This window comes from Labrus bergylta, chromosome 10 (assembly GCF_963930695.1).
Source record: "Labrus bergylta chromosome 10, fLabBer1.1, whole genome shotgun sequence".
NCBI classification, from domain to species: Eukaryota; Metazoa; Chordata; class Actinopteri; order Labriformes; family Labridae; genus Labrus; species Labrus bergylta.
The window spans coordinates 3,779,494-3,803,767 of NC_089204.1; the positions used below are offsets into that span (position 1 = coordinate 3,779,494).

A 24,274-nucleotide genomic window follows, 5' to 3' on the forward strand; every position below is an offset into this window, starting at 1 on the left:
ATGCAACCAAAGGAAAATTCTTGGAAGTGGAAATTGATCACTGAACTCATTGAAAGGTTGACGTTGTGGAAACAAATCCAAAAAAAAGAGCATTACGGTTAAAGTCTATAGTGTGGCCCTTCGGTTCCCATCAGAGACGTGCGTCCATCTTTGAAAATGAGTCATGATGAGTGTATCTATTTTTAACAAAGGGCTAAATCGTTTCTTGGAAACGTTTCTGGGCCATTGTCGCTTTTTAGTAATTACTAAAATAGAAGGAAATGGTGCATTTGTTGGTGACTATTTTCAGGTACATGAGATCTCTTAGTGAGTATATTTAGCTCCAAGATGAGTCGAAAACAAAAAAATAAACTACAGAGTGCAGCTTTTGTTCACGACAAATCAAAGAACATATCATCGAATGTGAAGGCTCATAGCTGCTTTTTTACGATCGTTTTTAGACAAGAAAGGAGCTCTATAGCATGAAGGAAAGAGATAAACCATTGGCCATATAGGTGATTCAGAGAAGAGTAAAGACGATGAATGAAAAGGGAGAGGACGGGTGGAGGAGAGAGGAGGAGAGGGGGAGGAGTATGTGGACAAACTTTATGGCACTGTGACAGATGTTACAATGAACCGTAACTCAAAGCTGGACAGCGCACGGACCTTTACCTGGCAAGGACAAATGAGGACACACACACACCATCAACTTTATCAGGGATATCCCTCGTTGGTATTTTTACACTGAAGGACATTTTAGATGAAAACTTCAGTTTACTTCTTCAATAACAGGAATTGAATCATAAATGAAATTAATATTATAAACCCATTGGATGCATTACCAGGCCTTATGTCTCGGTTCATAAATTCTTCTCTCTGATGATTGCAGCTTGATGGAGGTTGGAAAAAAGGAGTTGAAATAGGTCAGTGACCTTTTCATGTGGTCACCAAAACACTGTGTGTTTGTGAGTGGGCTGGTGATGTAGGGAATAAGTAAGCCCTTTATTCAATCTGGCATACAATCACATTCTGCCCCTGACTAAAGGTTGTTCTAGCAGCCGCGAGTACAAGCCATCAACTACTAATCTTCTGAATACATGATATCAGTTTAATGATTTTATAAGATGTTGTTTTAATAGTGCACCAGAAAATAGTTTAAGTCCCAGGGGGTGGGAAAAAAGGAATTCACTGTCGTTTATTTCGCCCTCGTCTCACTTCCACCATCCAGCTGCCGTAAATACCAACCAGGGTCAGATTAATCTACCCATGAGACCCAAGGGCACGATAAGCCTTAGCCCCCACAATGTGGTCAAGTTCCCATCAGGTCAGCGGGCGTACTCTACAATCTGTTCCATGTTTGCAGTGTGACAGTTAGCAATGTGCAATGACAGCAATAAGAAGCTGACAACATAATCAAATAAGAAAAGAGATGAGAAAGATGTGAAAATGATTGGATTTCCTTACCATTTCAGTTGATATCTGCTTCATTTTGTCACCAAATTAAACATGAGTAAATCAAATTCCCATAACTTATTGCCTCACAATGAAGCCAAGGCCCCCACTCGCCACCAGTACAACAAATGTGTGTGAGTCCACAGCTGAAGATTCTCCTTAAACTTTAACAATTTAGACACTGCTAACTTATAGTGTTACAGAACATCTAAGTTCCCAGGAAATCATTTAGAGTGGTGCTCTTTAGTGAAACTATGTTTGTTTCTGACATGTTTGCCCCATGTTGTAGTTATAGCAGCAGCGTTAGATCTTCATCCACCTAAATGTTTTACTTGCTTCAGTGCGATTTAGAGGCAGCAAATGATCTGTCAAAAACCTGTCTCTAATTAAAAGTTCCCAAAGACGCCTGAAAAAACATTTAACAGCTGCTCTTTAACTATACTCATTATTTAGTATGTTAATATACATAATAATACAATACATATATATATATATATATATATTATCATTATTTTTGTTAGGAGTATTTTTGCTCTGTTGTCAGTATAGGTGTAAAAATAGACTTTTCACTCATACTCACAAACGGTTACTAATAAACCTCATATATTTAGATCTTCTGCTTCTGGTTTGATTGTCATTGTTACTGTATGCAGATTATTACATTGTTTAACATAATTGTGTATTATTTTCTGTAACTAGGGCGCGACCGAGATGAGATTTTTGGGTCTGATACCGATAGCGATATTAGGGAGAGAAGAAAATCTGATACCGATATATCGGCCGATATCTTTTTAAGATCTATCTTCGATCTGTAGAGGTGTATATAGATATAGATAAACACAGTTATGCAGTTATCAAACACTTTTATAATTGATTTATAATGAAGACAAGATGTTCACTCAACAGGAAAGTAACTGAGCATGAACGTTCATCACCGCTTCACTCTGGAGAGTGATGATTCTTGTTGTAATCTATATAGCGCCCTCTGCTGGTGAAAGAGAATTGCTAGTGTAACACAATAAAACTCAAAAGAAATACTTTTTGACTGGTGAATAAATCTGGTAATATCTGCGTATAACTGCAAAAAAATGAGCCGATACCGATAGACACTTGATATGCTAAAATCGGCCGATATTATCGGCTGGCTGATTCATCGGTTGGGCTCTTATTTCAGAAGTATATGGGTGGAGGCTTCAAGTAAGCTCTTTGAGTTTTCTGCCTCTTCCTGCACTTTATATTGTCTATTTTTTTCATTTGTGTAAATCTTTTTCATCGTATAAATAAATAAGAAAGGTAAAATATTTTATAAAGAGGAGGAACAGATTGTTGTTGTTTAATTCTTTGTTTGATTTCCATGGCATTTTCGACAGTAAGAGAAATCTCCAATACCACCTGTCTCCTCCTTTAAACACGTTTCATGAATTGGCATCTCAGTTGGTGGAGCTCATCTCTGCAGCAGACCTACTTTGCAGCATTATCCTAGATAAATGTGGCCATGTGCACACTTTAAACCACCCAATACTCAACAAATATTCCGTTTTAATGAAGACTTTCTCATGTTGGAGCCAAAAATCATCAATTATGTGTCCACTCATGATCTCCCAGTTATTTCCGTAGGCAAAAAGCATCCATTCAGCTCCCACAGTTGCTTCCCAAAATGGTTTTTGGACCACTTTCTCACAGAGAGCTGGGGTCCTTGATCAAAGGCCAAAGTTTCAGTGAAACAACTCCCCAAAAAGTTCGAGACCACCTGCTTGACATACTGTAGATGTGTCCTAAAATAAAGCAGTGTCATTACTGCTGCTCAGCCAAAAGTTGGCACAGACTCCTTCACTCCTGGGCTTTCATAAAGCAGGGTGGCATCAGGCTGGGACGGGGAGCCAGCTTCGACTCTCTTTCCTGTAGTGACTCAGGCCTCTATGGCTCAGTATGAGTCACTCCTCCAGTTCCTGGATCGATATTCAAAAAGCAGGCAGACATGAATCAAATAACAATGAGTCAGTGTCAGAGAAAATCACCTCGCAGCCATTTGGAAATTAGCTCTCCAACTCTCTCCGTCCCATTCTCATTTGCTCCCCGACACTTAATTTTAAAGTAACTTTGCTCCCTTGTTACTCGGAGCTGCTGTGAGATGTTTAAGTGAAGACCTTCAAAAGTTTCATCCTCTCAAACTCTTCCTCACAAACCCTGTCTCCCTCTCTGCATCCTCTTTAACATCCCACAACTTTCTCCCTCACTCCTGTCTTTAATCCGGTCCCCTGCACACAAAGGCGCGCACGCACGCACACACACACACACACACACACACACACACACACACACACACACACACACACACACACACACACACACACACACTCTCTTTACTGTAGAGGAGTCATCTGCAAGATTGATTGGAACTCATTCTGTTTCCTATAATAGACGAGTATTAAAAAGTTTCCTCCCTCGCACGCTATTTGTGAAATTGAATGGAAGGTAAAATGCATGCCAGAATTAGAAATGGGCTTCCGGTTTGTGTGTGTGTGCGTCTGTGTGTGTGCTAACAGAAAAGCTATTTGTTTGCATGCAAAGGAGATCCACCTACACTCACTTTAACACCTTTTTATTTGCAGAAAAGAGTGTATAACCTTTTAAGGCTGATGGGAATCCAGGGATTATAAAACAGGTCACATACGTTGTGTTGGGCTGCATCAAACAGACATGAAGCTCATGTATGTAAAGTCATGTGTACCTGTAATTGTACACTATGAAGACCCTTGATATTTGTCTCATAACATGGCATCTTTGTGTAATATGATTTCAAGCTTTTCTCTTACTTTAGTATTTTCATGCCATATGTGATGTGTTAAAAGTTGCACAGACCCAATGTAATGTAAGATTACATTTGTGAGTCCATCTGAAGTTTCACTTAGGTGTGCATGAATCCAGAGAGCATCTTCCAGAGAGCATAACCGTTATTCCTCCTCATCACTGCATGTATGTGAGTTGTGGAGTCACATCCTGTTTGGATTCTTTTGGAACAGAGAATGAGCCCAGGCCACAGTGCGTGGTGTGCGGTCAATAATAAATATTATGCATATCAGGAATAAAATGGCCTTCTGTGTAAACTGTATATGTAAGTAGCCCTACGCTACTGATTTTCAATGTTGGCCATAACGGTGGTACTTGGAGAGCCAAATATGTTCTGTGGTGGTACTCACTGTGAAACGTTTGACAACCCCTGGTCAGCGTAAGATGTTTAGAATATTTGCATGTCATTGAGTAGATGGAATTCATTATTTAAAATGCTCTTGTTGTGGTTATCTGCTTTATTTGGTGTTGTTGGTTTTTTTTTACAAATATTTGATACTTGATGGTCCTCCACACCATGATTATGCCGTCTCTGTGCTTACTTCTTCCTTTAGTGCATGTATGTACTGTGTGTTAGCCTGGCTGCTCACCATATGGCAGCAGGGACATGGAGAATCTCTCGCTCTCTACTTTTCTCTTTCTGTGCCAGGCTCTGTTGTTCCTCCTCCGTCCCTTCCCCTCCCTCACTTCCGTCAGAGAGCTCTCCATGCTGAGCTGCTCGGCTGTACTCTCACCTCCCCCACTCCCTCCATCCCTCCGACTATCCCTCCATCCTTTTCTTATATCACACTCTCCTCTATTGTCTTTCTTTTTTCCCTTATACTAATATCCCACTCTTTTTATTCACTTCCATTTTTCAGAGCATTTGCAGCGGCGTGTCATATTTATCCAATCTGCCATCAGCGTTCAACACAGTTTTGGTCATTAATTCTTCAGGATCTGATTCTCGTTTTGGGAAATCCCAACAGAGAAGAAGGTGATGATTCATGCCCAAACAGACAGTTGTGATTTAACACACAGCAGTGTGAGTCTGTGTGATGCTTCGTATCTCTCCAAACCACCTCGCTCCTTCTGCACACGCTTCTACTCTTCTCACCTCCCCCTTCCTCCTCTTTCTCTGAGTGTACTTCTCTGAACGCTTTTCCAACCACAGTCTCTCTCTCTCTCTCTCTCTCTCTGTTTCTCTCTCAGGGCGACCATGTTCTTCTGAAACCGGTCTCCTCTTTCTACCCAAGGAAAGTGATCATCTACAAATGTATATTGGGGTTATGAAACTTTCTCCCTCAAGCCAACTGCACTTTCAAACCGGAAGCGATTGAGAAAAGAATCATGCCAACAATGAAGCACAAAAACAGCAAATTCACATTAATATTTCTAAGTGTTTCTGCTTGACTACTGCTCCAAAATAAATTGGTTCGCTAATTAGTAAGCATCAGTCTTTCCGCAGAAGTTTCAAGTTATTCATAGTTTATTTGAGACCTTCTCAAAAAGTTGTATTCATTTGTACCTAAGTAGAGTAGCATTTTCTTTAAAAGACTCATCTGACTGCCAAGTGTACCGTCTACTACATGCTCAGTGATCACCTCATAATTGATCCTATGAGCACACTATGTGAAACTCAAAAGAAAATGCTCACATTTTTAAAAGAAATTGTGACTAAATTATAGGGCTGTCAGCATCACCTGATAATCATGATGCCAAGACATGACAGTGCAGTCCAAAATGAACCAATTTTTAAAAAATGATGTTAATCAGAATCAGAACCAGAACCGGAATTATGACTTTGTGCTAATATGTCCCTCTCAGCACACCGTAGTTAAGCAGCCACAGCGGTTATGTTGTGTGCACCATGTTGTACAGAGGCTATAGTCCTTATCGCAGCGGCCATGGGTAGTATCCAACCTCGGTCCTTTGCTGCATGTCATCCCCAACTCTCTCCTCCTTACATTTCCTGTCTCAGATGTCCGATCTAATAAAGGCAAAAAGACCCCAAAAGAATTTAAAGAAAAAGAAGTTCACTTCAGCCAACAGTCTGCCTTTGTTTAGGGTCTGACCAAAGTATGCCTACAGTTTGTTTTGATCCCTGACAGGCTCAAAAGTGTCTCACAACTAACTTTATGATGATTTCTACAGAGATAAAACCAGTAATTCTCCTTTGCATAACAGAAGTGTGGGTGTGTGTGTTTAACACAAAGGTCTATATACACAGGAACCTTTTTCGTAATGCTGTTAGACTCCTAATGACAATCTGAGGCAATCAGGGGTAAAAAGAAACACTTTTAGTCTGCAGACTTTGGTTAGGAATACGTGGTGTTTCAGGCCAGATTTACCCAGTGTGTTGCAGCCATTGCAGCCTGTCCCATGGCTCCAAGCTGAGGCAAGATGTGAAGCCAAAAACTTTTGGTTCATTTGAGTTATTTAGACCAAAATTCGGTCAATTATTAATAATGCAATAATTGAACTAAAAGATGTGTAGAAGAGTGAAGAAGAGACTTAGAGGAAAGAAAGAAGCTTAGAGAAAAAGATCAAACAAAGAACAAAAGATAAAGATAAGGACGAAAAAGGGAAAGATGGAGAGTGTGGGATGGAAGGAATGATGAGAGAGAGAGATATAGAGAGAAAGAGGAGGGACAGATGGAGAGAGCACCAGAGCCAACAGCAGAGCTAAGTGGGTAGTGTGCTCCCCAGACAGCGCTCCATATGGCCTGGCAACGCCATACACAGCCAGGCAGCACAAACACACATACACACAGCATGTACACACTCAGAAACACACAGCATGTGTAAAGCCATATAATCCTCCACACAAACAATCTAATTTACACACATACTGGAAAAAAAAAAAACAGCCACCCCCAATCATCAAAAATGGAAAATATAACCTCTTTATAAATATTGATACAACCCTTTTTAATGGCTGCCAATTCAAAACCTGAATGTGATCGTAAAAATCACTCGTCGTAGGTGATGTTATTTGGCAAGTTAATTTTTAATTTAATAAAAAGCCAACTGTTGGATTAAGATTTATTTTTTTACTGCCAAGATCATTTCTGGGGTCAGGTTCACAGTAAATTTAGAAAGAAATCTGGATAGTTGCAATGTGCATCTGGGGAATTGAGTAGCCAGAAACTTGCTTCAGATCCACAACACCATGGGTCCTGGACTTGAGTTGATTCGTCCCACCCTTCTGACAGATGTTATACTGGATCATTTTAGAAAATGCTTTATTTTCAGTTGCAAATACTTATTCTTATTTACATTTTAATCTATTTTTATTCCTAAACGGTTATGTACATTTCCTTTGTGTAGGCCTAATTTTTAATTGTACGGGTTTAATTTTGATTTATTTAGGGGTTTCTTTAAATCTTTGTTCGTGTTAATTAATACATAGGGGAGGTGGACAGCAGATCTATCTATCTATCTATCTGAAGTGTTTCCTACATATAGACAGTGATCAGACGGACCATCCAGGTACATTCACGGCTGCCTAAGTAAATTTGCTGACCTTTTTTGTTTTTAATTCACATATAACGCCATCAAGAGTGACATCTTATTTTAAAACTATAGCTTCTTATACCTTTGTTTAAATATTTCTGTGCAGCTGCTTGTTGGAGATGTTGAGTGAAACATTAAGAAATGGACAATTTTATTTGAGCATTTTTAACGTGTTGCTGGGATGGTGAAATTTGTGTGTCTGTGTGTGTGTGTGTACTGTGTAGATAAGAGATTGGAAGGGAAGTAAGATGAGGGGATTAAAGTTTTTTGTGACACACACTAAATTAAGTTAGTGAGATAAATTAGAGATTAAACAATTCATAACTATACAAACAAAATGTCAACACTGATTTCTGTATCTTTGATTGTTTATGTGCCAAAATAGTTTCTGTTTCCTGGGAACATGGCAACACAGCTACTGTAACATAAGACACTTAAAAATCAGTTAAGGCAAAATGTAACTTCTTCTTTGGAGATCCCATGATAAAGTTTGATAAAAGATCATTTTTTGGGGGGTAGTTTTATGGAAAAAGTATTCATTCAGAAATTAGCCAATAAGGATGTTTTTCCTTACTACCAATTACACCTTGTCAGAAAACATAGAAGTCAGACAAACTAGTTATTATCAAGCATACCTGACCCTTAAAAAGTAACAACCAATTTTTGGTGCAAATTATAGACCTTGGTGACCATCAAGCAATGAATTTGTTATGCCTTCCTTTGACTTGGAAAAATCCAGTTACAAGCAAACAAAAATCAGATTTTTTTTTAATTTTTATGTAAAAACTCCCACAAACATACACTCATGTATCTGAGTGTGTTTCAGGTCCCTCCCCTGTCCCCGTTGGAGTCGAGACTCATGGGACGACTGTGGATAACAGCCAATCCTTGAAGGAAGTCAGGAAGTGACTCCTTGCCAATCCCAGGGGTTAATGAGGTTACTACGGCTCTGCTGGGCCATCGCCATGGTACCCTGCTGTCAGGGGACACAGGGCCAATCACATTTAGTGTTGTGAACGTAAACATCCTTACATTACAGTACATCTGTATCGCTCGTACAGAAGCATGCAGATGTCTGCAGATAATTGGAGGTAGAGGCTCAAACACTCTGAGTTTGATCAGACCTGACCAGTGAGTCACAGTGATGTAAAAGTCAAAGAAAAGATATTTATCAGTATCTATGACCAAGTTATTTGTAACTAATATTTGTAAGCCACAAAGACACTGAGCATGTATGATTGGACGAGAGCATGGCTTATATTGTTTGTGTAAAATATATTCTCTAAATATTCCAAATGCTGCTGTGACGGGGTTACTGCATTACCTAGTGGCACATACAGTTGGGTAACTTTACCTGCAGCTTTCTCAGTCTGCATTAAGTTTACTGATACTCCTTTCTACATAATCAAAGCCCACTTTGGTGACCTGTTGGCAAAGGCTGCTCAGGCTCAGTGCAGGTTATGGGTATTTTAAGCAGGTGAGACCTTACCCATCTCTAGAGAGTAAATGGATTTGAGCTTATGTAGCGCTTTTCTAGTCTTCTGACTACTACTTCTGACTTGCTCAAGGACACATCGAACATGTTGCTTCAGGAGCTGAGGATCAAACCCCCAACCTTCCATTTGAGAGACGACCGACTCTATTTACTGAGCCACAGCCGCCCCTGTGTACAAAGTCACACAATTAAATCAACTACAGTGCTATGAACACAAAATGAACAGATTCTTTCTGTGATTTTATTGTAATTAACAGGTGCGGAAAAAGCTACGTCATGATGCAGATTTGTAAAAAGTCTTTGTTCATGCTTTTACAGCTCTGTTCGTTTCAAATACTTCTTTTTGAGCGGACTTTGGATCAAAGATTTCTGAAGCAACCATCAGAAGTCATGGGGCTTTTGCAATTTAGCTTCATAAACACCAATGTTGCTTTTACGCAGATGATGCCAGTTTGTAGAATCAGAGAAGCCCATTGCAAATAACACACAGGAAAATCCACATCATGACACCTTAAAAAAACTTTACTTTGGTTTTAACACACCTTTACAATACATTTTGGTCCCACAACATAATAATACCATCACTTTCTTTAAAGCAATAATTCAAGGTTCGGTGTCTGTGGTATTTCATGGAGTAAATTGAAAAAATGAAACTTAAAACTTCAAGAGGTGGACCTTTACAAGAACATACCATTGTTAAATGACTTAAATTAAGGATCAAATGGATCCAACAGGAATACAATGTTAATTTATAATCCAGTCAGTGACAAAAGGTCATCATCACACACATTGTGACATAGAGATATTATCATCTGGAAGCCTCGCATATGGTGATTAACTTCAGCTCAAGGACTTGATGTTCCTTTACAGACTGAGAAACTTTGACAACTTCCGGGCTTATTAAAAGTTTATAAAACCCTAAGAGACAAACTCAAAAGTACATGGTGGTCAAGTTTAAAACAAGCCATTTTCTCTCGCAGCGCTCTCAGATTGGCGGCAGCTCAGTCAACAGCTCACAGGAAGTCCATTCTGTCTGTACTGAGCTGATCAACCTGACAAACGTTTGGCAGGAGCGCACCATCAGCAGCCAGGTTTTCGCTGCCCACCACCATGTTTCCTACAGACGTTACAATAATCTGTGAATAAACATTATGGCTTCTAAAATACACAATGAACAGCTGATATCTGTCATCAAGAGCTGTGTTTGTTTTGTCTTATTGACAGGACAGGAATGACCATTGTTCTACAAATTTAGATTATTTAAAGACAGGGGATTTTGATTATGTTCAACTTGTACAAAATGCAGCAACCAGACTTTTAACTACAGTACAAATCACAGATCCCTCATCTATACATCCAGGAATCTCTGTGTCTGTGTGTTTGATAGTCGAGTTTCTACCCAACCATTCGTCCGATGGGCGTCAGACTTGGCGGGTGTATTGCTGTGGACCCAAAGAAGTGTAGTGCTGATCGTGAAGTGTACATGAGCTCATATTGTAGCTGAAACATCTTTAATAGTTTTGCTGTGGCGCAATCCGATGGAATAAAAACGGAAACACAAGACGAGTGCACGTGCAGAAGAAGACTCGCCAAAGACCATGTTATTTAGGTCGCTGAGTGGACTCGACACACTCCACACTACAACGTAAAGTAAGTTTACCGTTTCGTTTTGCTAATTGGAGTCTATCTTCAGTACTAAATACGGTCCCCCTTTCAGTTTGACTATTACATGTAAGCTAACCGTCGTTAACAAAAGTCGCATGAAATCACTCGGCCAATGTTGTGCAACTAAGTAAGCTAACTCCGTACTAGGCATGTAATGTCATTTTGTGTGATTAACATTTGCTGTTATTTAAGGTTAGCAATACCAGGTGTAAGCCATCATACCAACCAGTTGACTACATTGAGCCACGTTCTCACCAAACACAATTCAAACAAGCACATTCTGAACGGGCTCTGCACTTGAAACACCAAATTTAACTAAACTGCATTTACTGCCGACCAAATTACAAACAGATTTTAAGAAACGTTTAAATCCTAAACTTTTAAATTGTATATTTCAGATCTTTTAATCCCCTACACCAATTCTTCAAGCTTAAAACTAAACTTGCAGATGCTATGAGCTGAGCATAGCCAACAGAATCCCAAGATAGAAACCTGGTTTAAATTAAACCAAACACAGATGTCAACCTTGAAATAAATAAACAAGGTTGACATCTTTGTTTTTTAAAGTGATGTTGGCTGTGACTGAGGGTGAGGCTTCAGTCAAAATCTGACAGCTACTACCATCATTTTTATCTATGTGTAGCTGGCATGATCATTTTTAGTTTTTCATACATTTGAACCTAAATTCAGGGTGAAGTTCAATATCTTGAATCTTGAATCAATAAAAATATAAAAGAAGCTAAGTAGCTTGTTCTACTGCAAACTTTAGGCTGCGCAATTAACCACAAATGTATTATAATGGCCATATTAGGCTTTGCAAGACACACTGTGAAAGTCTGGTGGTATATTAATGAGTGACAGCTGTCAAGGCACGCCCCCTTGATCTGCTGGTCATTTGGACCAAATTCATTCAGCTCACAGAACAACGACTTTGACCAATGAAAGCTCAAGACTCAGAGACTCTAGAGATGCTAAGAAACATACTCAGCATCTCTTAATTTGAACATTATCTATTTTACTGAAATTACAGATTGTTAATTATTATTAGTCCTTGTATGGCTTTTCCATTATGTGTCAGCGTCAAGCTAACAATCGTAGATGTACATCCAGGTTTATCTGTGAGACATTGTGTCCCCCCAGGAGAACAACGCACAAGCCACCACTGATTCCACATGCGTTTCTATGCTAGGGTGCCATTTTTTTCTATTGTACATTTTGAACTCAAGTGAAGGAGGGGACTAGAAATTTAAACTGGCATAGTCTTCTCAAATCTTACAGGCCACCGTCCACATCAAATAACCACACTGGTGCTGGAAGAAAAATTGATTTGGCAGCTGCACAAACCTCCAACAGATAGTTACTGTATCATGTCAAAATCATGTGTGAATTTTTGATCTGAATGCTAGGCTACCTAACAATCACTGGCCAACATATCAAAACATAGATCAGCCTTAAAGAAAAAAAAGTACATGATTTGTGTGTCTTACATTAAAATCACTTAGACAAGGTTTATCAGCACCAGATCAACGAGACAGAGGGAATAATGTTGGAATACTGATTGTAATGTCTGTAGAATAATCCGGGGAATACTGACCAGAAAGGCACAGATTGTATAATGTTATAAATGGAGGCCATATTGTGGAATTCCTCAGAGAAGCAGATGTGCTCCAGCTGACTTACTCTGTAATCCCACTCACTCTCTGATCCAACACACACACACACACACACACACACACACACACACACACACACACACACACACACACACACACACACACACACACACACAGACACACACACACACACACACACACACACACACACACACATACAATGCACACAGATAGAGCATAAACAAGCTTTATCCTTTGATCATTGTGTGGCAGGAAAAAAAAGACATTACTGGCTGCAGAAGTCACCGCAAACGAACAGGACGCATGAAAATTCGCATTTCAACGGGCAAATAAGCCAGCGGGGACCGAGATGCTCATATAACATCAAAGAGTGGAAACGACAGAGTCTGTTTCAAGTAACGCGTTCGCAAATTCAAGTCTGTATTAACCAGCGGCTGATCAAATAACCAGGCTTCACACACATCCACACACACACACACATCCACACACACACATACACACACACACACACACACACACATCCACACACACACACACATACACACATCCACACACACACACACATCCACACACACACACACACACACACATCCACACACACACACACACACACATCCACACACACACACACACACACACACACACACACACACACACACATCCACACACACACACACACACACACACACACACACACACACACACACACACATCCACACACACAGTGGTGAGGGAAAGATGATCACTCAGCATTTTTAAAGAATCACTCCTGACCAACCCATCAAGCTTCCAATCCCCGCTAATTGGAAACAAGATGGGAGGCGTTATTCCCGAAGAAGTTACTGTGACCTCTAACCACCTCCATTTTCAATATGATGTTGGTTAGAAGCATTACATGACCTAAAGGGACATTTAAAAGTAAAAGGATAGCACAAGTGAAGCTGGACATTTGTTTTCTAGTGTGAATTTGCAGTCAGTGAAAATCATCGACATCTCTTTGATAAGGCTCTTTCAAAATGTTATGATCATCAGTATTAAAATATTTAAATCGATACAGAAACAACAGTTTTTGTGTTTGGTGTGATTCTCACCATTTACTTCTTTTAACTGAGATGAGATAAGAGATGCTAATGTGAAGTATCTATCAGTTTGATCAGTCCTTATGTCTTCGCTCTTATAATAAGTAAAACATAAAAATCAATAGGCTAACCTCTGTATTTGGATGTCTGCTTATAACTTGTAAATGACTTCTTTGAACGTCAATTTTGATCTGTTCGGTGTTATCCAATAAAGGAACAAGTGCACATCCAAAGGCTGAGATGGCTCAGATGACTTGTCCCCTTTAACTTCCGCCTAACCCCTCCTCTGTAAAAAAGTATTTGGCTTCAATAATTGCAACCATTGCAGTCCAATACAAAGAGGGATAAAGACCCAGATTCAAAACTTCAGTGGTAAGGAAAGGTTGACAAAAAAGTACAATATATTTAAATACCACTTTTTAAAACAATTCATTCTCTATTATTTTAATGATTGATAATGCCAAAGAATACCAAAGCTTTTAAGAAAACTACAAATCTTCAGTCGTATTTTTAACCAAACTTTGCAGCACGGGAAAGAAAGTAAACTGTCTTAATTGCACAAAAACATTTTTGAAATGTTGACAGTGTTGCAGAAGTTTGCCAGCAATTTCATAATAAAAACAAGAAGTTACCCAATATTTGGAGCCTCATACATCTGTTTTTGGACCCATGGTATGGAAACTGATAACAATATCGTTTGAGTTTTATGAGTATTGTATCATAGTTAAATATCCGGTATGTGGGGCCTTTCTCTGTGAGTGTGCCATCATTAAAATAACTAACCTGAACTGCGTTTTAGCTGAATCATCTCTTATGTCCTCTGTTTGGTTTTAGCTTACTTTAGCTCATCAATGGAGCAATAGAAAACCCAATAAGTGTGCACTCACACTATACAATCTGTACCATGGCCAAGACCTTTTGACCCCCAAAGTGACTCGTGTGAGTGCTGCATTTCAAGCTCCCGGTACACTTCCTTGTCCCTGGCACCGATGAAAGAGGTGGGGCTTGGCATGGTACACTCAATTGCTCATGTACGAGCACAAAGACGGACATGTGGACATGACGTAGAATCGATCCCTGCCTTCCATTATCGAGAAACCCCGGAGTGTTATGGCTGTATCTGACCAAAATGACTCAAAGTAGGCCACAAAGTCAGTAAAGTTGCAGTCATGTTCTCTGTGTTGTTCTCTGATGTGCGGACGCCGACTCCACCGAGCTTGCCTTTTTTGGGGGGGGAGTCTATCTGTCTTGTACACGTTTCATGATCACGTAAATGTTACATGTTATGTACAAGAGGTAACCGTGCTAAGACCCGGTTTGTCCTGGAGCAATGTGGGTGCAGGCCAGCGGGGGAATGGGGAGGGGGTGCAGTTGTACTCCAGCACAATACGGGGCAACGTAGTGTGAGTGCGCCCTAAGTGAACAACACCAAAACAACATCACCTGACCGGTCGGACCTGACCACACCTGATCGGGAAATGTTGGGATCAGATGAAAGCGTCATGGACTTTTCATTGACATGCTGAAGGGTTCCTTGTGCGTATTTATGAGATGCAATGTGACAGAAGTTGATGATTTGGGATGGGGAACGGATGTAATGTGCACCAAAAGTGGTCAATGCATCCATGAAAAAACCTGCACCTCATGTGTTTATTAGCTTCACTACACCACGTTACCTCCAAACTAGCCTATGAATTTAAAAACCGTCAAGTTTCTACCTAAAGCCGACTGCAAAATCCAAGGAATTCCAACTAGGTGCCATATTGAAATGCCGAGTTATGGTGCATCTCTTGTTGTAGTTGCAAACAGTCAACAAAAACCACCTGCACAAAACCATCCACATGATGGAAGCCTTTCCTCCTGATTAGCAGCTTGACATGACAGCTGAGAAAAGTGAGAGACAGACAGAGCACCTGAATCCAGACTGAGAAGCCTTTCTAAAAGAAGCCACAACATCTTTAGTTTCTAATGACTCAACAGGACCTGGACTGGACTTCTCACACTGATTATGTCCATCTCCAACACTCCAACACTAGAAGCTATATTGTTACTGTCTGAGAGATGACAGACAGCAACTGTATCTTTGTGTGTGTTTAACAGGATATGAAGTCGCTCAGGTTAAGGAGTGTGTGGATTCCTGACGTATATTTTCACTCAAATATTTCCTGACAACAAATCCGGCGGTCTGAACAAGGTCCCTGAGCAGTGCCGCTCCACTTACAGTATCATACAAATTGCATAATAATGGCCTGAGTCACACTTGTGAAAAAGACAGCCACCAGAACACAAATTTATCTTTTTTATGCCGTGACTCATCCAAGGTGTAGAATAAATTTCACAACCGAACATGAATGTGAGAAAAAAGGACAGACTGCAGGCTAATAAAAGGAGGTTGTTTTGCCAGCGGGGTGCAATGACGATAAAGTGACGCAATAGCAACTATTAAACCACTCTCTTCAACTAATTTTGGGACAGTTTAGAATTCTACAAGGTGATATTCGAGTTGTTGTTGGAGTAAAAAATGGAACTCACCGGACGTCGTTTTGCTGCGGAGGTTTCTTCTGGCCAACCAGATTAACCGTTCTTGCTTGGATTGGCTTCTCTTCTCTGAAACATACAAAGTTAGGATTTTGACTTTTTGACGCTCTCAGTTAATTTGTATGCAGATCATTTACACATCTCTGAAATCTCAGTGCAGGATAAACATATAAACTAACTTTAACTCTGTTCAGCTCTAATAATTGCTGTGGATTTTCAGGACAGCTTTTATGTGTCGTCCTACTGTTTGAACTCATCTTCTTATCATCGTGTAACCTTATTATTTAATGTAAATCTCTGATGTTTTAACCCTGGACACTATATTCACAAAACTGTATGGTCTGAAAGAATAAAACATGCACAAAAAATTGGTATTACTCCAGTAGATGGCTTAAGGTTGCAGTATTCCTTCAGACCATAATGGTTGCTATGTACAAAAAATGAACCCAATCAAAGTTTTACCAATAGAAAAGCCTTTATTTTACACTTTATACAAAGCTGGGAATGTTACTCCAAGTGTCAACATTATGGATCCCTACTCAATCAATCAATCAATCTTTATTTGTATAGCGCCAATTCATAACAAGTGTTGTCTGGAGACACTTCACAAAAAGCAGGTAAAAGACCTTACTCATTGCTATATTACAAAGGGCCAGCATTTATCCACCAACCACCATTTTAGCAAAAGTTAGAGTGGTAAGAAAAAACCTCCTTTTAAGAGGCAGAAATCTCGGCGCAAATTACCAAAACTGCGCCAGGCTACTGAACTCCCCTTTTGGTTATGAAAAGATGCCTTTTTTTTAGCTGTTTCTTCGCTCACTTCAAAGCCTGCAGCACACAGGACTTGCTTGTCTTCAACTGTCTCAATTGTTTAAATGGTTTGTGTTGTTGTGTGACCTTGATGTTGGAATTGTAAGTCCAGGCCCAATGCATTATTGGTGTAAAAGGCAAAAATGCAGGCCCATCTGTAGCCTATATTTATTTAAGGGGTCCATGAGGTATGAAAAGAGAAGTTATAAAATATGCTCTCTTTTCAAAATAAGCGACATACTCTTTAAACAAATAAGTCAATCTCAGTAACAATCCTTTCAGTTATGTTGTCATACGCTAAGAATAACAATTTCAGCCTGACATCGGCACGAATAAGCACTTTTAGAGGAATTACTTAAATCAGACAAACGTATAACATTGCTATTAGAGACATATTTTGCTGCCAAAACTTTTTGTAACTTAGACTGCTCAGCTTGTGAAGAGGTGCTGGTTTTAAAGTAAAGGAATAACACTTTGAGTTAGATTTCTGTAGTTAGTTTTCATAGCCCAGCATCTTTTTTAAAGGCTTTATTTTTTGATCCAGCAGATGTCGCCCTTGAGCACCAGCATGAAACCAAAACAACTCACGCTGCATTGTTGTGTTAGCATGCTAATGCTAGTGATCTTTATTATGCTCGAATCTTCACACTGCATGTAAATTGACCTGAAATGAGCGTGATCTAGAAACACAGTTAAGCAGTGAGTACAGTATGTTATTCTTCTTTTCTCTAGTCCCTCAATTAAACAACTTTTATACACGAGGGGAGGAGTCAGCCGACCGTCCCGGCGATGTAAACAAACTGAAGATAGGACTCTGAAAACTCTGAAAACATCACAGACAGTGGGACTCGGGTGTTACACCCATTGTAGACAGTCATGACTCACAGAGTTATTTTCAGAGGATATACTTGATTTCTATTATGTTTAAGTGTGAAAAAACAGATATAAAGTCTTTAATGTCAACTGGCTTTAAACAACAGTAAACTCACTCAAACAAACCAAACTCTCAGGCAAACCCTCTTACCACAATCTAAAGCTGTTTTAGCATAACGCACCCCTGAACATTTCTAGAACTTTTCAGGCAGACTGCCCCTGAAATCTTCCCGACTTGCTTGTTAAAACATGCACCATACAAAGGGAGACTATCCTTGTCCAACAGGAGGAGGGGGTCTCAGGAGGGAGGACATGATGTAAAAATAAAATAAAAAACACACGGAAATGGAAGATGAAGCAACAGAGTCAGATGCAATGCTGCTAAGTCTGAATGCTGGGTGTAGTACAACACATTCACAATATCAACAGAGCTCGCTCGCTGTGACTTTTCCTGAATATTTCCTGCAGCGTTCTCACATCAGCTCACCCCAACTTCCCACAGAACATTTACTCGGAGGCTGGCTGGAAAAAGTCCAGGGAAAGTTGAAGTGAATAATTCTGCAGCCTGTTTGCGTTCAGACATGAAGCTAACCTCTGAAAATTTCAGGAAGCTTTAGGGAGTTTTGTGCATGTGTGAAAGCACCATAAGCTGTTGGGAACGTCATTTGGACTCTCTTTGCAGTGTAGGAGAAACCTACACAAGCCTTAAACAATGACATGTTTTCAATATGTCCACTGACACGATCACAGTTAGATTCCAAACCATCTCATCCATAAACATGAAGCGCGGGCTCTGATCAGTCGGATCACAAAGGAAACCGGAGAGAGAAATCCCCGCCAACGCCCACGCTGTCTGAAACAGAAGACGTGTCTTTTGATCGTCAATACTGTGGGCATCCCTCTCATTAAGAGACATTTCTGCGTGTTAGATATGGTGATGGCTCTTTCTTCTAACCATGCTTTGCTGCACTGACAGTTAAAAATAACCAGTGACTGATGAAGATTGACGTCCTCGAGTTACTCTGGTAAAGGAGGAGACTTCCTTCCTGGCAATCTGATGGACTTTTTTGTCCTCTTCATTTAATAAAATCATTCAATTAGGCTAAGGTTTGGGTTGTTCCCTTGGTGTCTGCTGACAAATAATTAAATGACTGTGCCATTGTGATTTGAGGTTATAGTATATCAACCAATTATGTACTCTGAATACGTATACATAAAAAAAGTGAAGCTACATACATATCGACTTTTCATTGTGTTCTTATAGCGTTTCAGACTTCCACTGGCTTACTTCTGTAAAGCACCAAATAAATGAGCTGACTCATGAAATAACTTATGTAAGCTTGCCGATATTAGGCCTGAACAATTCCAGCAACTTTGCAAGAGTCTGCTAATACATTTTAATATTGGAACAAAACAATATCATCAGAGGCTTAAAGTGCAGATTTGAAAGCCTGCAATATGTCAGTTTATACTGATGTCACTCATACACACACACACACACACACACACACACACACACACACACATTGCAGTTATCGATCACAAAACTCCAGCAACTTTGAGAGAGTTTGCTAATATACTTTAATATTGTAAATGAGGGAAACGTCTGAACTCCTGGGGGAAAAGCATTCAAATTGATACTTTACTGCATCACGCTTTTAAAAAATGGTGACATAATGTGACATGTTAATCTTTCTCTGAGCCCGATCGGATCCAATGGCTTGTAATTGGCACCAATTCTTTGAACTTCTTTGCGGGATTTGATTCTAAAAAGTTTTTGGGAAATATCTTGTAAGACTTCAGGGTTTGCATGATCAGTTACATTCCATCATGACAGGATGTGATTCATCTTTGATTGTGACAGTAACCCTTAAATCATTTAACTAACGTTTGGATGATCTGATCATTTCCACACAACAATGTAATAGAACATTCAGCACTTGTTCTACAGCCTAATTCTGTATCTTCATAGAGGAATCAGAGAGGGTCTCAGTAAGAGTAAAACGATGAGATGACACATTCATCACCTCTCTATCAGATTTGTTTTCTCTCTGAGAGATTTGGTTGTCTGTATTAGAAATGTTTGACTTTTAGTTGTTTTGCTCCATTTTATGACATGTTTCAAATCTCCCTGGAATATAATACACAATGTAGAGTTTCTAAATGCTGATAGAAAATTGCTACTACAGTATATGCATCATAGGTAGATAACAGAAGCCTTAATTCTGAGGTCAGACTGCACGTTGATATATCAAAACAAAATGTGTAGTTGCATGTCCGCTGAGGGCTTCCGTAGTAGATCACCAAGGCTAAAACATTTTAAATAAAAAAATAGCCCACAACAATATGCACTTATCACAATGTACTTCAGTGTATCTACTCTATAAATAGCACATACTGCTCATCCAGTCGTGATGAAACTGATGAAAGAAACCGCACACCTGCCAGTTGTTCTAACACTGTTTCATCATTTCTGTGTTGTAAAGAGGCCTGGCCTTAAACTGTCAGCTGGTTCGACTCGTGCATCTATAAAATGCACAAACCTTGAGTATTTGTAACTCCACTTCTATGCACAATAAAGGTTGACTCCGATGTTAATAGCATGCAAAAGGACTGCTGTTCATAGGTCACTTGGTGTCTGTTATATTGCCGTGGGGAGGAGCTCTACTGTACTATGTCCCTGTACTTATGTAACTGGGATTTAGGCTTTAAAGAAGATATAAAGGATTGCAGCAGAGGTTAACAATTCTTTCTCAGTCTTTCTGGCTTTGAACTTACAGCAACATATCAAGTGATCCTGTATGCTTTAAGAGCCTGGAGAGTGATGGTGAGTATACCTAAAAATGCTCCTAAGTGTGGAGTATTCTCTGCCTCTCTGCATTACAACCCACACTACCCTACTGCTAGCACACTCACCATGCATGTATTAGTCAACCAGTGCAGCTTTTCAGTGCAGACCTAATCGCACAGACACACACACGCACACACACTGCTCTCCATCCAAACAGTGATGAGAGCAAACACTGCTGAGGCCAATATAGTACAAGACATGTATGTGCTGACAGCCCTGCCTTATTTGCAACAGCCACATGACATGACTGAATCCACGGCTTCTAATACATTACTGAAAATGATCCATAGCCACTTAGAGTTGGAGCTATATATTGGACATTTCCTTCTTTAGATGCAATGAATCGATCTTCCGTTCCAGTGCTGGGCTATCAGTCCGCACAGAGGGCTTAAAATAGAACAGGGACGTAAAGCTTGAGGAGCGCCTCGCTTAGGTGGGTCGCTCTATCTTTTTCTATCAGCCCATCTATGCATGCTGCTCCATGCAGACCATGCAGAAAATGTATGAAGATACTCTGGGTCCCGGAGGAGGTAGAAGAGGAGGATGTGGGCTCTTTTCTGCACCAATTGCAGTGGCCAAATAATCAGGAGGAGACTTTTCTCCACACATGCATGTATGTATGGATTGTGGTGGTACAGAGGAGGAGGTGGATGCAGCTCCTGATTCAAAATGACATTACACAGGCACCTTTTCCCTCACTGTTACAGGCCTACTGGTTCTATAACAGCCCGTGTGATGTCTGTTGCAAGAGCACTGGCCTACATACAGTGCATACGGCTGGGAAAGGCTCAACCGCACCCCAGAGCGGAGAACAGCAGCTGTTGAGATGGATGCTGCACAGATAAAAGCCAACAGGGAGGGTTTTACTTTTGCAACTCTGAGTGCCAGGCTTCAGCCAGACTTCTGCTGCATCTATCTTTTAAATATTTCAGTTAAAGTCCTGATGTCCAACTCAGGCTTTGGTGATTTTGCGGAGGCAAGTTCAGGTAACAGATTAGTTTTTATTCTCTGCTGATGTTGAGGCATGGGGATGACACACCCCTTCAATTCATCCTTCCATCACCCTGTAGTCTTCCTCCTTCCAGAGCTCCTGACCCACAGTTGGAGCAGCGAGAATCTGCAAACCAGAGGTGAACCTGGTCCACACTGGCGCCGCCATGCATGCACACATCTGTAGCTTTTGTGGGCCTGTTTGTTAGTGAGTGAGTTCTGTGCGGATGGAACTGCAGAATACACACACACAGACACAGACACACACACACACACACACACACACACACACACACACACACACACACACACACACAAACACACACACACACACACACACACACACACACACACACAAGCTTGCATGCATGGGCAGATACAGTGCTGAAACATCTCAACCATAAGAGAGAATGGAGGTGGATCTTCAGAACGGAAATAGCACAGGCCCAGTCACACATACATACACACGCACGCACGCGCGCACACACACACACACACACACACACACACACACACACACACACACACACACACACACACACACTCACGCACGCACACACGCACACGCACACACTATCCCTCTCCTCTTCCTCTCTCTTACTTTAACATGGCCTCCTCCTTCGCCTCTTCATCCCGCTGCCGAGCCAGCACAGCCATGATGATCTTCCTCTCATCCTCTGTCAGATGGCTCAGGTCCGGCTCCGGGATGGCCGGGGCGACTGGTGGGCGCGGGCCGCCCCGAGGGCCCACCGAGGCGAACATCTTCCCCACCACCACCACCACCTTCTCTCGCTCTTCCTCCTCCTTCCTCCTCTCCCTCCTCTTCGCCTCGGTCGGGATCACGGATAGAAAACCCGCTGGCGAAGCCCACGGATCACGACATGGCCCACGGATGAAGCGGCGGTTTGAGCGACTGATGTGGAGTTCCCATGGCGGTGGTGGGGGGCACCCAGGGCGGCGGCGGCGGCAGCAGCAGTGTCGGGGCTAGCTCCGGTAGTAGTAGTCGCAGCGGTGACGGTGGTGGTGGTGGTGGTAGCGCTTCGATTCCCGGTTTTCAGCCTCTCCTTCTCCCTCTTGCTGCTCCGCTGTCTTCTCCCCCCACCCCCCTCCCACCGCCCGCCCGCCCGCCTCTCCCCTCCACCACCACCGTTTCACGGGGAGCCCATCTCTCCGGCGGTCGGTCGGGATGCTGGGACACGGGAGGAGGATCTCGCTGTCTTCCTTCAGGCCGGGCAGAGAGGTGGGGGTCCCCCGAAGGCGGCTCGGGTCTCCGCTCGGTCCGGATGGCCGGCTGGCCGTGTGTCTGCGGGGCGAGGCGGACTCTTCTTGTTTTGCAGCGCCGTCGCTGATGCTGATGCTGATGCTGATGCTGATGCTGATGCTGATGCTGCTGCTGATGCTGCTGTCAGGGAGACGGAACCGTCAATGGGACCGCAGCCCCTCAAGCGCGTTCACTGCTCCTGCGACGGGAGCGCGCAGCCCTCATTTCAGAATGGGGGCTCCACTCACCGTCAAGATGCGCGCTCACTGAGAACACACAGGAAATGAAGGGTTCCTTAAAGGTGCATTGTGGGTTTTGTAGGACCATTCACAGTCAAATAAAAATCCCTTATTCATCTGTTTTTTTATTCAGACAAAGATCAAAACAGCGATCATATAAAACCATTGGTGAGATAATGTACAATCATTGAGACCATAAACGGATTATTTATGCGAGTGTGTAAGCCCATCTACATAAAATGTTCATCTTTATGGAATCAAATGGTAGAATCTTTCATATGCAAGATCCCGCTCCAACAGCCTGTAATTAAAAAAATTACTAGGTTTTGAAAAGTGATGCAAATGCAGCATTGAAACTGCATTATTTCCAATGGCTAACAGGGGGAAACGCCACTGGTTACCAAACGAAGACTGCTTGTATATATCAATGAGAGAATGAACTAGCTTCTCACTTGATTCAATCCTCAGTAAAAAAAAAAAAATGTGTTTGAGTCAAGTTTATTTTTTTAGTGATGTTCCTAATTTCATTTAAATGAATTTTCCTTTAGGAAATGTTTCTATCAAAGCAACCTGTCACTCAGGATAGATGCATTCATAGGTATCCACCCTTTGGTCCAAATATTGTCACATCTGGCTACAAAACAAAGTGACGGACGCAGATGGCAAGTTAACCTTTTACAATCTGATAAATAACGTGAAATCTGTGCCTGTCTTTTTATTGGCTTTTGTACTCTTGTATATTGCAACACATTTTTCCTCACATTATCCCTTTAAACAGATTCTTGTCTTGACTTTCTTTTTCATGAGTTGCAATTATACGTATGAGTAAGTTAATTTATTTGGCAAGATTCACTTTTGTACACTGAGACCATGTTAAAGATATAAAGACCTTGTGTATGGTGGGTAAAGTGGGTCAAAATAAACTGATATTTTCGATTATGTAAGAAATAATGAATTCAAGCCCATAGCACCATGTCGTAGTACTACATGAAACCCTTCATTGTAAGAGTGTTCTCGCGCTCCTCCGCCTCCTCCTCCTCTCTCCCACCAATTGCGTGTCAGA

The 24,274-nt window shown here is 41.1% G+C and overlaps 1 protein-coding gene across 32 annotated transcripts in view; it reads right to left on the minus strand.

Moving 5' to 3' along the window:
• The window catches only part of LOC109993917 (regulating synaptic membrane exocytosis protein 1), a 109,859-nt gene extending 86,186 nt beyond the window's left edge, over positions 1–23,673 (minus strand). For 7 of the 32 annotated variants that reach the window (XM_065959645.1, XM_065959657.1, XM_065959647.1 and 4 more), the window contains exons 1-2: positions 22,313–23,667; positions 16,182–16,256 (exon numbers count right to left, since the gene is read on the minus strand). In XM_065959645.1, the coding sequence (XP_065815717.1) occupies positions 16,182–16,256; positions 22,313–22,473 (236 nt within the window). In that variant the 5' untranslated portion in view covers positions 22,474–23,667. Of the gene's footprint in view, positions 1–16,181; positions 16,257–22,312 lie in introns of all 32 variants that reach the window. The other 25 variants (XM_065959666.1, XM_065959642.1, XM_065959638.1 and 22 more) reach the window with 11 other exon arrangements.
• Positions 23,674–24,274: the final 601 nt, after the last annotated feature.